Here is an 18905-nt window from a genome sequence, read left to right as displayed (position 1 = left end):
ACAAGTGGAACCCAATTGTGAAGTTGAACGAAATTTATTGGTTATTTTAAATTTTTGTGGAAATTCAAAAACTACAATATTATTCGGCCCCTTTAACTTAAAACTTTGTTGCGCCACCTTTTGCTGCGATTACAGCTGTAAGTCGCATGGGGTATGTCTCTATCAGTGTTGTACATCGAGAGGCTGAAATTCTTGCCCATTCTTCCTTGACAAACAGCTCGAGCTCAATGAGGTTTGATGGAGATCGTTTGTGAACAGCAGTTTTCAGCTCTTTCCACAGATTCTCGATTGGATTGAGGTCTGGACTTTGACTTGGCCATTCTAACACCTGGATACATTTATTTGTGAAACATTCCACTGTAGATTGTGCTTTATGTTTGGGATCATTGTTGGAAGACAAATCTCTATCCCAGTCTAAGGTCTTTTGCAGACTCCAACAGGTTTTCTTCAAGAATGGTCCTGTATTTGGCTCCATTCATCTTCTCATCAATTTTAACCATCTTCCCTGTCCCTGCTTTTCTTTTTGGTTTTATCTGACCAGAGCACCTTCTTCCACATGTTTGGTGTGTCTCCCGGGTGGTTTGCTGCAAACTTTAAATAACACTTTTTATGGATATCTTTGAGAAATGGCTTTCTTCTTGCCACTCTTCCATAAAAGCCAGATTTGTGCAGTGTACGACTGATTGTTGTCCTATGGACAGACTGTCCCACCTCAGCTGTAGATTTCTGCAGTTCATCCAGAGGGATTATGGGCCTCTTAGCTGTATCTCTGATCAGTCTTCTCCTTGTTTGAGATGAAAGTTTAGAGGGACGGCCGGGTCTTGGTAGATTTGCAGTGGTATGATACTCCATCCATTTCAATATGATCGCTTGCACAGTGCTCCTTGGGATCTTTAATGTTTTGGAAATCATTTTGTATTCAAATCCGGCTTTAAACTTCTCCACAACAGTATCATGGACCTGCCTGTTGTGTTCCTTGGTCTTCATGATGCTCTCTGTGCCTCAAACAGAACCCTGAGACTATCACAGAGCAGGTGCATTTATACGGAGACTTGATTACACACAGGTGGATTATGTTTATCATCATTAGGCATTTAGGACAACATTGGATCATTCAGAGATCCACAATGAACTTCTGGAGTGAGTTGGCTGCACTGAAAGTAAAGGCACCGAATAATATTGCACGCCTCACTTTTCAGTTTTTGAAATTCCACAAAAATGTAAAATAACCAATAAATTTAGTTCAACTTCACAATTGTGTTCCACTTGTTGATTCTTCACCAAAAATTTACATTTGGTATCTTTATGTTTGAAGAATGATATGTGGGAAAAGGTTGAAAAGTTCCAGGGAGCCGAATACTTTTGCAAGGCACTGTATATAGTATAGATGATGATCATAATGTGCATGTATTTAAAATTGAAACTACAAAAGAAACGTGGGAACAGCTGAAGAAAGTGCATTCAAAGGGAACCTGTCAGCAGGATTGTGCACAGTAACCTACGGACAGTGTCCAGTTGGTGCCATTATCCTGATTAAAATGATACTTGGTTGATGAAATCCATCTTATGGTTGTACTTTAATCCTTATTTTCAGCTTTGAGTTAATGATATGCTTGTGGTTTGAGGCGGGCCTGTGGGGGCGGGGTCTTCATGTGGTGCTCTGATTAGCTATTCATAATATGCTGACAGGTCACTGTTCCCTCAGTGACTTGCCCCATAGTTTACATAATGAATAAATGAATATTATATATACATATTGAAAAAAAAAATCTTATGCAGGCAGGCGCCAGCCATGGAACCTGCGCTGCAGCATAATCACATATGTACTGTGTATATACCGTATTTTGCGGATTATAAGACACACCCCAAATTTTAAGGAGAAAAATAGGAAAAAACATTTTTTTTAAATAAAATGGTGATGCTTCTTATAATTCATGCCCCTTACTACTTACCGGTGGTGGTGGCTGTGGTGAAGCGGGGTCCCAGGTTCGCCGCTGGAGGAGGCAAGAGTTGAGCATTGCCGCAGGCCACCGACTGGGATGAGGGGACGCGTTCAGATGTGTGGTGTGGTGCGCCGCTGCGGGTTTTTGGTGCTGCGGGTGTCCGGTGCTGCCGGCTGGGGGCAGCGAATGCACAGATGGACATCTCGGCACCAAGATCTCGGGAGATGAGATCTTGGTGCTGAGATTTCCATCTGCGCATGCGCCGCCCCCGGCCGGCAGCCATTTTTCCAGTCCACCGCACAGAAAACCATAGCACTGCGGGGGCTCTAGGCTTTCACAAAATGTCTGCAGAGCCCCCTCAGCACCGGACACCTGCAGCACCAGACACCCGCAGCAGCGCGCCGCACCGCACATTCGAACACCCCCTCATCTCAGCTTGCAGCCGATAAGGTATATCTCCATTATAAGACACCCCCCCATTTCCCCAAAAAATTTTGGGGAAAAAAGTGCATCTTATAATCTGAAAAATACGGTAATTAATGTTTGAGGTTCTCCTGATATTCTCCCCCACAGAAAAAATCCATTTGAGAATGGCGCCAGCCGTGCCTGCGCAGTAGCAGTTATCGGTGATCTGATAGTTGCTACTGTGCAGGTGGCGCCATCTTGGGGGAGGATTTTTTTCTTCTCTAGAATGAAGCCACCACCGGCCCTGCACAATAGCAGCTATTGGTGATCACCGATAGCTGCTACTGCACAGGCATCTTGTAGAAGGACATTTTTTTTTCTGTAGCATAATGGCACCGCCTGCGCAGTGGCAGCTGTCAGATCACTGATAGCTGCTACTGCGCATGCGCAGTGGGCACCATTTTCAAATGGATTTCTTTTATTTTGGAAATATCAGGAGAACCTCAAACATATTATTTATATACACAGTACACATGCAATTATGCTGCAGGTGCCACGGCTGTCTGATCGCAATTTTACTGGATATGCGCAAACTGAATTCCCAAAAATTTAGTTTCATTGTAGAGTGGTTTATAGTACAGTTCTTCAGCTCAATTATAGAGTAGATGTCCAGAAAATATGCAGGCTAGACTTTGTTTAAAGGGGTTAAGCACATCAGTTTTACTTTTACAAAATGTGATAAGAACGCAATTTTGTGGCACTTACAGATACTGTATATAAACATGGTATAAAGCCAAATTCAGACATCTGTGAAACGAACTGTGATGTATGGACTGGTGAAACTCAAAGGCCATATAGAAATATCTCAAGATGATGAGTTTAGGTCAGGAGACCCGTGACCAGCCCATACGTCATGGGTGCATACACAGATCATGACTCACAAATATGTGAATTAGTACAAGTCCATCAATCACCTCAAATTGAAAATATTGGACATGAAAAAGCTATTATCCTGTTGAAGAAGGATCTTGTCACATGTTCCTCCACCAGCAGCCATTTTATGGACAGAAGAGCTGTGCAATCTGAGAAGAAAGTTGCACTAACAAGTGCAGGAGGAGAACTTTTCTTACTTATATAATAGCAAGTGCCACAAAAACATGTTCCAATTACATTTGTTAAAAAAAAAAAAAGATAAAATGGACAATCCCTTTGAAGTTTCTGTTCTTACCTTCTGCCTGGGGCTTTGATTTAAGTCGCAAAGATGCCCGGAATCTTGTACGATCATTAAAGCTCCAACTTTTCTGCACTTTGGTCGGACTGGGAGTTTCTGAAGTTAGGTCTGGCCCAGGAGATGTCCGCTCTGGTGGAGCCAAATACTGCTTACTCCGGGTGCTCTGTTTGGGGGCACCACCTCCACGTAGTCGATCCTTTAATCCTGCCTTATTACTGGGATGGACAGGAGCAGAAAATACAGCCCATGAGATCGATAAAGTAGAAAACCTTTCAACAGCACAGGCAAGGGAAAGGTATATATATTGGAAACGTTTGAGAGGGGTAAAGAACAAGGTGAATGAAGTGAGAGGGAGACAAGTAGAAGGCATACTCTCTATTCTATCTGTGAGGAAGTAACTTAAGCAGTAAGGGAATTATTTCTAGGATTACTGCTAGAAACGGAATCATCCCCTGCTAATGATCAGGAATCCATGCATTTCTGAATTTCATGAAATAAAATTAGTCATTCAACATGGTGAAAAAAGTTCCAATTACGTTTCAGAAGTCATGTAACAAAAATGTTTATACCTACTTCACAGAATGGAATATTGCACGGTAGAATGTGTAGAAAATGTATAGCAAAGGGACAAATATGCTGAAATGGAAACTTTTTCCCCCACCATGTTGAATATTCATGCTAAGAGCTGTCTATAAGCCATTAGACTCTCCACATTCCATTTCATCAAGCACCCCACTTAATTATAAAGCACCTGGAATATGGCACCCATTTCTCCTGGAGTAATCCTCTCGGAGTTCGTTACAACACAGTTCAGTACCACATGCTGCCAAGACCGGCGATCCTACACACCTCATTCCTCTACTGCGGGCCTTCACACCTCATTCCTCTACAGCGATCCTCGGAAATCATCTGCATGCAAACACATCTTAACGACACTCTTAAGTCCTTGTCTGCCAAGTGAGCTTTGTATGTTCTCATGGCAGTGAAGGGGTTTAAGAAATGTATCAGATCCTCACTAATGTACATCCTTTCTGGGCCAGCACAACTCATTAGTATGAGAAAGGTGTAATTTCACATTTATTCGTTATGGGCTGGCCCTCAAAGGATTAAATTAGTAAATGACATTATTTAGAGCGATACAACTATAATAAAACCAAAGTAAAGGCTGCTGTGTATTAGGATAAATGGATTGACAGCTCCTGATGAATAAGGACTCTCCATCCACCTCTACATAACCAGCTCAGCACAGGAATGAATAATAGACATGATCGGGTAGAATGGTATGGATAGAAATTTAGACACAGAACTCTTCATCTTCCAAAACACTAGAAGAATCAGTCCTGCAGCTGGGAATATGCAAATGTCTATGAGCCTCCATCATGTCGTCTCATGCACCCTTATCCTTATACACAGAAGCGCTCAGGGGATTACCCTTTACATGTAGAGAAGATGTCTTGAGGACTGTATTTTTAGGAAGGCAGGCTGGACTACTGTCTGCACAATTCAGACACACACATGCAGATCATCCCATTCCAATAGGTAAATACCTGGGCTTCCAGCCAGCGTACAGGCGAAAGAAACTCCGCTTATTACTGTAAAGAGGCCATGGGTTACTGTTACACATAGTCCAGTCTGACAAATGAAGACAATTGTGGGTAGTGTGATTTATACGTAATGCTCCAGTTTTGATCATAAAACAGTGACTTTTGGGGGTACGTGAAAAATAAGGCAAACAACCTGTGCCAAATGCAAAACTACATTATAACAATGCAATCCCAAGACTTCTGGTTTCCTGAGCCTACGAGACTGATAGACAGCATGGTGGGTAGGAGGGATCCTGCAGATAGAAGTCAAACGTTGGTCGTACTGATATAAAAAAGAACACCGGTCTAGAAAGAGAGAAAGCCCTGTCCTGAAATCCACTCTAGAAGTCAAAGGTGAAAAAACGGGTTGAAAAGTGAAATTAGTGATGAGAGTTAGGGAAAAAATAGTGACACTCACAAAAATGATACCGACAGTTACAAACAAACACGGGGGACAATAAACACTTCAGAGTCAGAGGGGCTGGCAAGGATGTGTGCAGGTATATGCAATGCCTTTCACACGCACTTCACAATGTATAATGGACTATCACCATCTTGTCTGAGCTGTTGCATATACAGTATGATGTGTATACATTTCAGATGGAATAACTGACCTTATCCTACATGTGGACGTAATACACTATACGGACAAAAGTACACAAAACACCTGCCAGAGCTTTCTGTTCTACATCCATGGTATTAATTTGGAGTTGGCCCCTCTTTGCAGGTACAGCAGGTCTTTTGGGAAGGCTTTCTACAAGAATTCGGAGTGCGTCTGTGGGAACTTCTTCCCATTCACCCAGAAAGAGCATTTGTCAAGTCAGACACGATGTTGGACAAGAAGGCCTGGCTACAGTCTCCATTCTAGTTCATCCCAAAGGAGTCTGATGGGTTTGAGACAAGGGCCCACTTATATTCTTCCACACCAAACTCCCCCAACCATTCCTTTATGGACCTTGCTTTGTGCACTGGGGCACAGTCAGGTTGGAACAGAAAAGGGCCTTTCCCAACCAGTTCTCACAAACTTGGAAGCACACAATTGTCCGAAAGGATGTGGTATGCTGACGCATTAGGATTTCCTGTCACTTGAACTAAGGGGTCCAGGCAAAATCTTGAAAAGCAGCCACATAGCATTATCCCTACTCCACCAAACTTTGCAGTTAGAACAATCTAGTCAGGCAGGTAATGTTCTTACATCACTTCACAGAGCACTGAAGACGTGTTTTATATCACTCCATTTGGCATTGGTGATGCAAGGCTTGGATGCAGATGCTCAGTTCTGAAAACCCATGTCATAAAACTCCCACAGTTTTTGTGCTGATGTTAATCCCAGAGAGAGGAGATCTTTAGCTCTGCAGTTACTGAGTCAGCAGAGTGTTGGTCACTTTTATGTACTACACACCTCCACACTCAGTGACCCCACTTTACGTGGTCTGCCACAATGTGGCTAAGATATTATGGTTCCTAAATACTTCCGCTTTTGATGGTGGAATGATTATGAAGGAACAAATATTATGAACTGACTTGTTGCAATGGTGGTACCCTACAGGACCACGCTCAAATTCAGTGAGCTCTTTAGAACAAACTATTCTTTCACGAATATTTGTAAAGGTAAATTGCATGGCGAGAGGCTGGATTTTATATACCTGTCCCAATGGGACTGAATGAGATACCTAAATGTAGTGATGCTTCCTGGTACTTTTGTCCATACAGTGTAAGTAATAGAGGTTTCAACATTTGCAAGGACATCCCAGGAGTACGCTCCATATTATAATAGTTATGATGTGGAAAGATACAGGGACAATATGCCCTTTCTTGTATTTGGAGTGGAATGTATGATTATATGTAGAACCTGGGCAGTATTATTCAATCGATTCATCAATACAATTTAGTTCATGTATACCACACATGTATAAATTAAACTAACCTAAAAATTGGACCAACATATCTAACGTGACATTCATACAGCACCCATACTTTGCACATGCATTGCTCTGCGCTTTTGCAGGCCCCTCTGCCCTGGTGGACACTTTGACGAACACTGGGCTTGGTAACACTGGCAGGGACCCCTACCTTTCCCCAGCACAGAAAGAGGGTGCTGTAGTTTTCAGAGCAGGGGAGACTGGGTGATATCGAGGAGACCCCTGACAGTGCCTAACCCCTCCATTTCGGCTACGGGTTCGATGCCAGGTATCAAACAAAAGAAGCAGTTCTCTGAAGGGGTCAAATATACAATAGCAGTTACATCTCTGAAGGTAATTAGGAGGTGAGGAACGCAGACATAATCATATCATTAGTGCCTCTCTGTTTTTCTAATACCTTGAAAAGGTGCGGACCCTGCACACAAGACTGCCCTCTACTGTGTCAAAACGTTATCATTCTTATTAAAACTCACAAAGATTTCAAAGTCATAGAAATGCAAGGATTAAAACCATTCCAAATGGTTCACAAACCTGGCCCCGACTCGGTGAACATGACGTAAATCATATATTACATAGCTGTTTTGTTATCTTTACATTCTCATCTCAAGCATTCTTTGTTTTGATACAATTTTTGATACTGCCCTGTTCTGTAATGTTACTTTGTTGTCCTTTGTCCTTATTATTGAGCAGGGCTCTGGATGGTGATATAACCATTGGGTTATATGTATATTGATACTTTGATCTAAAAATGTGTGACTTTTTTTTAATTCATGTCATGTTGTGATTTATTCATTCAGCATTTGGGGTCATGTTTGTCCACACTTTGTATGATTTTAAATGGTTTTAATCTTTGCCTGTACATGAATTTGATATCTATGTTATAGGTTTGTAAGTGATCTTTTTGACATAATGGAGGTGCAGTTGTAGGTGTGTTTCTTTGTCTTTTATTAGGTTTTACTTTGTACTTCACATATCTGTAGAACCCTCCTCATTATTGCATTGGTGGGTCTGTTTTTTCATTGCACACCTCGGTGGTTCCTGAAAAAAAAACACTTGTCTTTGGGGTCCTAGCTGCCATGTTGCTAAAATGAAGTCATGACACATTTTTGAACTGTTTAAAAAATCATTTTTTAAACAGTGTTGCCTTTGTTCATATCACATGGCCATTATTGCTCAACCCTTATTTAATAATGACTTTTTGAACTGCCTATTTGAAAACCTCCAAACAAGCAAACCTCCGTGGTGCTTCACTACATCAATACATGGGAATCTACCATTACGATATATTGATACTTGCCGCTGATTTACAGAATAAGGTTACCATTGCAAATGGTAAAAATGAGTTTGTGATGCTCCTTAGCTTTGGCATTAAATGTTGAAAGTATTTGTAAGCTGTAAGCACACCCTGGCGCACTGACTGACAGCCATATCTGCAGTGAATCAGTGCACAACTGTTAGTATGTCAGGGTGAGCCCACAGTCACCACTCAGTATACAGTGACTGGCGGCTGTCAGTACACCCTGGAGCACTGACTGACAGCCATCTCTGCAGTGAATCAGTGCACAACTGTTAGTATGTCAGGGTGTGCCCAGTCACCACTCAGTATACAGTGACTGGCGGCTGTAAGCACACCCTGGCGCACTGACTGACAGCCATCTCTGCAGTGAATCAGTGCACAGCTGTTAGTGTATCAGGGTGTGCCCACAGTCACCACTCAGTATACAGTGACTGGCAGCTGTAAGCCCACCCTGGCTCACTGACTGACAGCCATCTCTGCAGTGAATCAGTGCACAACTGTTAGTATGTCAGGGTGTGCCCACAGTCACCGCTCAGTATATAGTGACTGGGGGCTGTAAGCACACCCTGGCGCACTGACTGACAGCCATCTCTGCAGTGAATCAGTGCACAGTTGTTAGTGTATCAGGGTGTCTCAGGTCCGGAACAGCGCCTCCCATCTTCATTCCATGACGTCCTCTTCTGGTCTTCACGCCGCGGCTCCGGCGCAGGTGTACTTTGTCTGCCCTGTTGAGGAAAGGTCAGAAAGGCCCAACGCCTGCGGACTGCAGTACTTTGCTCTGCCCTCAACAGGGCAGACAAAGTACGCCTGCGCCGGAGCCGCGGTGTGAAGACCAGAAGAGGACGTCATGGAATGAAGATAGGAGGTGTCGGAGCGGACCTGAGACACCCATTTGACCGGACCGCAGCGGGACCGCCCCTGGGTGAGTATAATCTAACCTCTTTTTCTCTTTCAGGTTACATCGGGGGCCTGATGACGGTGAGCTTACCTCATCATCGATTTTGGGGGTGACAGGTTCCCTTTAACCACAAGAAAAAGAGGACTGGGAATTGTAAAACAACACACCTGATAGTTGGGAGGTCTCAGACATTAGATAGTGGACCAGTCCTATAAATATTAGTGGGTTCATATAACAATACCATAATGTGTATAATGTACTGTAAATTCTGTAAAACTGATTATTATTTTTTTGTTATTATCAGCTTTACTTTAAGTATGCAGCAATAATAGCAGTTATTTATCATCTCAAAGACCGTTATATAAATGTTACATATTTTTGTGTTGTGTTTGCTGTTTACTTACCGGACGTAACTGTTTTAATACACATCCTAAAGCAGCATGCAGTTTACATAGTCCTGTAAACAGTCTAGAAAAATAATATGCGGTGCTACGACATAGAAAAGGAAGGGCTGCATTTTCTTCCAGTGAAACATCCTGTTCAAGTAATTGTTATAAAGAACTGAACCTTTCAATTTGCGTAAAAAGAAACTTCTGTAATAGGAATATAGCTATTGCAATGCTGACGTAAATATGCATACATGAAGCTGCCATTTCACTAGCTGAGACCGATTCCCCCTTGTTATAGTAGCATCAGATTGCATGTTCTTATACGACTCACCTGAAAGATGGCAGGATACTGTCGTAGTAATACCATGTAGCTGTGAGGTAGGAGCGACTCACATCTGTTGAGTATAGACGCCAAGCAGCCTTATAGAGAGGAGAGAGTATTTTAGGTAGATTATATAGCGATCACACAAACTAAGGGACTTAGAAGCAGCGGGAAGATCCCTTACATCGTGTTCCAAATTATTATGCAAAATATATTTTTCAGTATAATGTTCAAATCATCTGCTCATAGTATAAATCACACTTTATTGCACAAACCTACCAATGATAACAATATTTTTTTCAAAACTGAAAAACTCAAAATGCCCTGTTCCAAATTATTATGCACAACAGAGTTTCCAAATATTTTTATATGTTGTAAAGCACTGAAAATTGTCATTTGTTGAATTTGCAGCATTAAAGGAAATCTGTCAGCAGGTTTTTGCCATGCGATCTGAGGACAGCATGAGGTAGGGGTTAAAACACAGATTTTAAGGATGTGTCACATGTCCGTCAGTGTGCGATTGCTTACGTACACAGAAGGTTTTATCACCTGGTGATTATCATTGTTTGGACCACATCACCATGTGCATGCTAACACAACCCCTGTGATAAGCAGCTCACTGTCTATATACAATGTAAATACAGAACCTGGTGTGGACGGGGTTAGCTTTCTCAACTCTGCTGAAATGATCAATCTAAAAACTGAGATTGTTTCAGAACCGCACTCAGTAAACTAAGTGATACATCACTGGATCAAATGTCTCTTTGCTTACATTATGTGCTCTCCGATGAGAAAGCAAAAACCAGCTGACAGATTTCCTTTAAGAAGTCACTTTTACAGAAATCAAAGGTTTTTAAATCCAAAACATCCTAACAGGCCAAGTTACATGTTAACATAGGACCCCTTCTTTGATATGACCTTCACAATTCTTGTATCCATTGCGCTTTTGGGTTTTTGAATAGAGATGGGCAGACATCTGGATGTTCGGGTTCGGCAGGACACAACAAAAGTTTATGTCCTGCAGCATACGAAGTTTGGGTTGGGGTACCAGAATAGTACCCGGACCCGAACCCGAACCCAAACTTCGTTTGCTGCGTTGTCATGTGCATGGCAGCGTGGCAAACACTGCTTCTTATCGGCGGTGAAACCATCCCCGCCGGTCAGAGAGACGCAGTTCCCACGCAGTCAAAAGACAGCCTGAGCACTCAGCTGTGATCGAAGGTATAAAGTTGTCCCATCAGATGACCCCAGTGAACAGAGGTAAACTTGAATCCTCCAATCATAGCTGAGCGAACCGCGGCTCTCTAACCGGTGGGGATGGTTTCACTGCCACTCAGAAGCAGTGTTTGTCATGCTGTCATGCACATAACACCCGGTGTTCGGGCAGCCAAACACGAACAGTAATACGCACTTCCTGGTGAAGTCCGTGTTCGGTGTCCATGCCCTAACAGTAGGTGTTCGGTACAGACGCTGAACTTTACTGTTCAGGTTCACCCATCTCTATTTTTGGAGAGTTTCTGCTTGTATTTCTTTGCAGGAAGTCAGAATAGCCTCCCAGAGCTGCTGTTTTCATGTGAACTGCCTCCCACCCTCATAGATCTTTTGCTTGAGGATACTCCAAAGGTTCAAAATAGAGTTGAGGTCATGGAAGGATAGTGGCCACACCTTAAGCTTATCTCCTTTTATGCCCATAGCAGCCATTTTTTGCAATATGAGATATTACATTGTCATGCACGGTTTACTTTTTTGCACCATGGAATAAAACGGTCAGTCGGAAACTGTATATACTATGCTGATTTCATTTTCACACCTTCAACGTTGGTTGATGGGCAGGCATTACTTGGCCAAATTATGTGCAAAGCGTTTCTTTTTTTTTTCCTAATATTCAGAAGCCGTATTGCTATTCATATTTCATATATTTCACATTGACATATAGAGTACAACCTTTTTTGTATATTGCATATGGAGGTAGCTACTCCTGGTATGCACCTATTTACACTAGTTTGGATGTACCACTCAATCTATTGTTATTTGTATGTTAGCTAACTGACTGAGCACTCCACCCTTCGACATGTGATTTTAATTACAGTAGGTTCCTACCTACCCATAAATGCAGGCTTTACTGAGAGAGGTGTCCACAAAAAGCAAAACAGCACACAGATAACCCTCAAAACTTCTGGCACAAGGTAATTTGGAGTTATGAGACCAAAAGTGATCTAATTGGCCATAACCATAAACGTTACATTTTGAGAGAGGTCAACAAGGCATGATGAAAGGAACACCATTCCTACTGTAAAGGACGGAGGTGGATAGCTGATGTTTTGGGGATGTGTGAGCTTCAAAGGCACAGGAAACTTGGTCAAAGTTGAAGGAAAGATGAATGCAGCACATTATCAGCAAAAACAGGAGGGAAATTTGCACTAATCAGCCTGGAAGCTGTGCATGGGATGTACTTGGACGTTTCAACATGACAATGATCCAAAACACAAGGCCAAGTCAACCGGTCAGTGGCTACAGCAGAGCAAAGAGAAGGTTCTGGAGTGGCCATCTCAGTCTCCTGACCTCAATATCATTGAGCCACTCTGTGGAGATCTCAAGCGCGCAGTTAATGCTAGACAGCCCAGGAATTTACAGGAACTGGAGGCTTTTTTCCAAGAAGAGAGGGCAGCTTTACTATCTGAGAAAATAAATAACCTCATCCATAACTATCACAAAATACTTTAAGCTGTCATTGATGTTAGAGGGGGCAATACACAGTATTAAGAAATGGGGTATGTAAACTTTTGATCAGGATAATCAGGATGTTTTGGGTTGTGATTATGATTTAAAAAGAGAAAACACAGTAGTTTGACAATAAATGGCTTCACCCAACCACTAACAACCATAAGTGGAGAAAAAAATTTGGTGTTATCATTTATATTCTCTGAAAAAATGCCAAGAAAGCAAAAATTCGGCCGGGGTATGTAAACTTTTGAGCACAACCGTATATATAATTATTATTTAGTGACTGCTTAATTAAATATTTTTACAATGTTTTTACTTATTCCCACTATGGGACTTTCACTTCCTGCAGTCTGATCGCAGTTATAAGGTATAGCAATGCAGGAGAATTACTATACCTTATAATCTGTCAGGCACTGCTCCTGGCACTGAAAGCCCACGCACAGCCCCCTTATTTAATAGTCCCCTTAGGACACTTGAAGCTGCGGATCGTCTGCTTGCTTGTGCTATACATAGCAGTGTATCAGCAGTGCTATCTATAGCTAAAATCATGATCTCCTATGAACGTCAGCTATAGGCTGGCTTTCACAGGATGATCGCCATGACGAGTATAGAGGTCTTCAGCAGATCTCCGGTTTTCATATTAACCCATTGGTGCCCTGCACTGTTTCACAGGGTGCGTGGAATGACGTACCACCTGCCTGTGCATATTAAATGCTGTTGTCAGAGATTGACAGCAGAATTTAACAGATTAGGCACTTGATGGCTGATGAATTCAGCTATCATCTGCAGAGCCTGCAACAAAGGCAAGAACACAAAATATGACGTACATCTAAATCATATGTTGTGAAGAGGTTAATAATGTGGAATGTCTTTAAGTAATTTCTCTTCAGTTGGGCTCACCTGGCAAACTAAATATCGCAGGTGTTTGAAACTTGATTTCAGTGATCCAAACAACCGTGAGACACAATGCCATCCATGAGTCGATTTGAAAAACAAAAAATTAAATCTTTATGACACTTAAATCCAATTTGCTTAATAATTTGGAATACGGTGTACTGACACAGAATAGAAAAGCTATTGCATCCAATCCAAACAGAGACATGTGCTAATAATTCATGATTACTTTTCCAATAGGGTTTATAACAACAAAACATACGGTAGTTTGGTAATAATACAATGTGAATGTGGAAGTAAAGGATATGGAAACTGAAACCATATGTATTATGGCAAAGATATCACTTTGTGATCAGTAAGTTAAACCTGAGACCCCACCATCCTTACAATAAGGGAAGGCAGACCTGCCAATTAAACTGCTACTGTATATTGTGGAACTTCAGCTGAACCCATTCACTTGAATAGGACTGCACTGCAGCTCCCTGCACAGCCAGGAAAAAAACAGTGAAAGGCTTGTAACACTATAATCAATGAAGGTCCTAAAGATCGGACTCCCACAATTATAAATTGATGGAATATCCTAGGGATATCCGATCAGTTTTTTTAAATTTGAATGGTGTTGAACACTCTAGTTACAAATTACATTTGATAATGCTGAAGCTGTGTTTAGCTCAATGGAAATGTGACTTTTCGACAATTTTTATCTTAATACTGCAATACAATATGACAGGAACTGTATCAGTCATTCTCATTATTCAGCAATTATAATAGTCTAGGGATTTTTCCCTCTAAAATGGTGAGACAGGCTATTAAAATGAATCTATTTCCAGAAAAAAGGCAGCTGTATCTTACCTACTGGTCTCTAACACATTTGACTGTGAGCACAGTGATTTTCAATGTGAGTAGAACACAGAAAACAGACAGAAATGATCATTTGATTTAGGTGCATACAACTGAAATCTAACTTCTAAATATTCTGCATAAATCAGGGTGCACCAACTAGATATATGACTCCATTTGTACAAGCAGAGCCAAATGAGCCAACTGTATGTAAGTTTAGTAAACCACTAGCTTCTGGGTATTGAAAAGTGAAAGAATTCTGTTTCTAACGCTGTATTTCTGAAATTTGGTGACTATGAGACTTACAAAGCAGCAAATACACACAGGTTTAGTCTCACACTAAGGCCGGAGTCACACTACCATAGAATACAGCCGAGCGCTATGAGAGAAAACATCGCATAGCACTAGGCCCAGTGTTAATCTATGGGGCAGCTCAAATCAGCGTGGTTTTTTTAGGCGAATTCGATGTGCGTGTAAAATCGCAGCATGCTGTGATTGGCATCAAGATTTGCCAATGCAAGCCTATGGGTGCGAGAAGAAAATTGCACAGAACTCAGACCATGAGAGTGCTGTCCGATTTTTAAGCACCAATGTTCTTTGAAAAGTCGGCAAATCATCCAATGCATACAGTAAAATTACACTGACAGGCTAGAATAGAAAAGATAGAATAGATACAGTGGTTAAGGAAAGTATTCATACCCCTTTAAATTTGTCTCTCTTTGTTTCATTGCAGCCATTTGGTAAATTCAAAAACATTAATTTTATCTGGAGCACCCTGCCGGATGTTCAGATCAGTACAAGTGTCCAGCCGGGGCACTGCGTTACCTGGTTCTCGGTGCAGAGAGGGATTCCCGAGGCTGGCATGACCGCCGGTGTACAGGACCTGCAACACGTGATTGCATAGGGAGGGTCAGGGGCGGAGCTACCCAGGGAGGTCCCGGAGGAGATATAGGAGAGCGGCGGGGACTGTCAGGGCCGAGGAGAGGTCAGGCGAACCGCGGTCAGTACCAGGAGGTCAGCAGGGAACCAGAACGACAGACAAGAGAGAGGTCAGGTAAAAGCCGAAAGTCAGAACCCAGGAGAGTGACGGAGGTACCAGGGGAACAGGCAAAACGGGTCATCACAGGACGAGGCAGGAGTCAATACCAGGCAAACGGTATAGAATCAGCAGACAAAAGCCAAAACGGGGGAACAGACCGGGTCAGAAACAGGGGAACACAAGAAAGCATGCACAAGGCACTCACGGGTCAACTAACTCAGCCGAGGGCAGGAGTATCACTGACAAATGGAAAGCCCAAGAGAGGCTATTTAAAGTCCTCCCAAAGCCAGAGGGAGGCCACCAGGATTAACCCCAAAAGCACTAGAAAAAAAACTTCATACAGACCATGACACATGTTTTTCACAAATAATGTACACTCTGCAACCCTATCTTGAATGAAAATCAGAAATGTAGAAATTTTTGCAAATTTAATAAAAAAGAAAAACTGAAATATCACATGGTCATAAGTATTCAGACCCTTTGCTCAGACACTCATATTTAAATCACATGATGTCCATTTCCTTGTGATCCTCCTTGAGATGGTTCTACTCCTTCATTGGAGTCCAGCTGTGTTTAATTAAACTGATAGGACTTGATTTGGAAAGGAATACACCTGTCTATAAAGACCTCACAGCGCATGTCAGACCAAATGAGAATCATGAGGTCAAAAGAACTTGCCAAGGAGCTCTGAGACAGAATTGTGGCAAGGCACAGATCTGGCCAAAGTTACAACAGAATTTCTACAGTACTCATAGTTCCTAAGAGCACAGTGGCCTCCATAATCCTTAAATTGAAGAAGTTTGGGACTACCAGAAGTCTTCCTAGACCTGGCCGTCCAGCTAAACTGAGCAATCGTGGAAGAAGAGCCTTGGTGAGAGAGGTAAAGAAGAACCCCAAGATCACTGTGGCTGAGCTCCAGTGATGCAGTAGGAAGATGGGAGAAAGTTGTACAAAGTCAACTATCACTGCGGCCCTCCACCAGTCAGGTCTTTATGGCAGAGTGGCCTGACGAAAGCCTCTCTTCAGTCCAAGACATACAGTTAGGGCCAGAAATATTTGGACAGTGACACAATTTTCGCGAGTTGGGCTCTGCATGCCACCACATTGGATTTGAAATGAAACCTCTACAACAGAATTCAAGTGCAGATTGTAACGTTTAATTTGAAGGGTTGAACAAAAATATCTGATAGAAAATGTAGGAATTGTACACATTTCTTTACAAACACTCCACATTTTAGGAGGTCAAAAGTAATTGGACAAATAAACATAACCCAAACAAAATATTTTTATTTTCAATATTTTGTTGCAAATCCTTTGGAGGCAATCACTGCCTTAAGTCTGGAACCCATGGACATCACCAAACGCTGGGTTTCCTCCTTCTTAATGCTTTGCCAGGCCTTTACAGCCGCAGCCTTCAGGTCTTGCTTGTTTGTGGGTCTTTCCGTCTTAAGTCTGGATTTGAGCAAGTGAAATGCATGCTCAATTGGGTTTAGATCTGGAGATTGACTTGGCCATTGCAGAATGTTCCACTTTTTGGCACTCATGAACTCCTGGGTAGCTTTGGCTGTATGCTTGGGGTCATTGTCCATCTGTACTATGAAGCGCCGTCCAATCAACTTTGCAGCATTTGGCTGAATCTGGGCTGAAAGTATATCCCGGTACACTTCAGAATTCATCCGGCTACTCTTGTCTGCTCTTATGTCATCAATAAACACAAGTGACCCAGTGCCATTGAAAGCCATGCATGCCCATGCCATCACGTTGCCTCCACCATGTTTTACAGAGGATGTGGTGTGCCTTGGATCATGTGCCGTTCCCTTTCTTCTCCAAACTTTTGTCTTCCCATCATTCTGGTACAGGTTGATCTTTGTCTCATCTGTCCATAGAATACTTTTCCAGAACTGAGCTGGCTTCTTGAGGTGTTTTTCTGCAAATTTAACTCTGGCCTGTCTATTTTTGGTATTGATGAATGGTTTGCATCTAGATGTGAACCCTTTGTATTTACTGTCATGGAGTCTTCTCTTTACTGTTGACTTAGAGACAGATACACCTACTTCACTGAGAGTGTTCTGGACTTCAGTTGATGTTGTGAACGTGTTCTTCTTCACCAAATTAAGTATGCGGCGATCATCCACCACTGTTGTCATCCGTGGACGCCCAGGCCTTTTTGAGTTCCCAAGCTCACCAGTCAATTCCTTTTTTCTCAGAATGTACCCAACTGTTGATTTTGCTACTCCAAGCATGTCTGCTATCTCTCTGGTGGATTTTTTCTTTTTTTTCAGCCTCAGGATGTTCTGCTTCACCTCAATTGAGAGTTCCTTTGACCGCATGTTGTCTGCTCACAGCAACAGCTTCCAAATGCAAAACCACACACCTGGAATCCACCCCTGACCTTTTAACTACTTCATTGATTACAGGTTAACGAGGGAGACACCTTCAGAGTTAATTGCAGCCCTTAGAGTCCATTGTCCAATTACTTTTGGTCCCTTGAAAAAGAGGACGCTATGCATTACAGAGCTATGATTCCTAAACCCTTTCTCCGATTTGGATGTGGAAACTATCATATTGCAGCTGGGAGTGTGCACTTTCAGCCCATATTATATATATAATTGTATTTCTGAACATGTTTTTGTAAACAGCTAAAATAACAAAACTTGTGTCACTGTCCAAATATTTCTGGCCCTAACTGTATGAAAGCCCACATAGAGTTTGCTAAAAAAAAAACACATAAAGGACTCCCAGACTATGAGATATAAGATTCTCTGGTCTGATGAGACGAAGCTAGACATTTTGGGGGTTAATGCTAAGCAGTATGTGTGGAGAAAACCAGGCACTGCTCATCAGCTGCTCAATACAATCCCAACAGTGAAACATGGTGGTGGCAACATTATGCTATGGGGGTGTTTTTCTGCTACAGGAACAGGATGACTGGTTGTCATTGAAGGAGAAAAGAATGCGGCCAAGCACAGAGATATCCTGGAAGAAAAAATCTTCCAGAGTGCTTTGGACCTCAGACTTGGTCAAAGGTTCACCTTCAAACAAGACAATGACCCTAAGCACACAGCTAAAATAACAAAGGAGTGGCTTTAGAACAGCTCTGTGGCCATTTTTGACTGGCTCAGCCAGAGCCCTGACCTAAACCCAATTTTTTGAAAATGGCATTCCACCAACGTTCACCATCCAAGCTGAAGGAAATGGAGAGGATCTGCAAGGAAGAATGGCAGAGGATCCCCAAAACCAAGTGTGAAAATTTTTTGGCATCGTTCCCAAGAAGACTCATGGCTGTACTGGCTCAAAAGGGTGCTTCTACTCAATACTGAGTAAAGGGTCTGAATACTTACAACCATGTGATGTTTCAGTTTTCCTTTTTTAATAAATTTGCAATATTTACTACATTTCTGTGTTTTTTCAGTCAAGA

The 18905-nt window shown here is 42.2% G+C and overlaps 1 protein-coding gene across 3 annotated transcripts in view; it reads right to left on the bottom strand.

The window, feature by feature from the left end:
* KCNQ4 (potassium voltage-gated channel subfamily Q member 4) overlaps nt 1–18905 on the bottom strand; it is a 358115-nt gene that overhangs the window by 22092 nt on the left and 317118 nt on the right. For 2 of the 3 annotated variants that reach the window (XM_069756988.1, XM_069756986.1), the window contains exons 8-10: nt 10000–10088; nt 7236–7376; nt 3577–3794 (exon numbers count right to left, since the gene is read on the bottom strand). In XM_069756988.1, coding sequence (XP_069613089.1) covers nt 3577–3794; nt 7236–7376; nt 10000–10088 — 448 coding nt within the window. The remainder of the gene's footprint in view (nt 1–3576; nt 3795–7235; nt 7377–9999; nt 10089–18905) is intronic. The other variant, XM_069756989.1, reaches the window with a different exon arrangement.

This window comes from Ranitomeya imitator, chromosome 3 (assembly GCF_032444005.1).
Source record: "Ranitomeya imitator isolate aRanImi1 chromosome 3, aRanImi1.pri, whole genome shotgun sequence".
Lineage (NCBI taxonomy): Eukaryota > Metazoa > Chordata > Amphibia > Anura > Dendrobatidae > Ranitomeya > Ranitomeya imitator.
The sequence above is the reverse complement of the archived record's forward strand: the minus strand, read 5'-3'. Positions and strand labels throughout refer to the sequence as shown.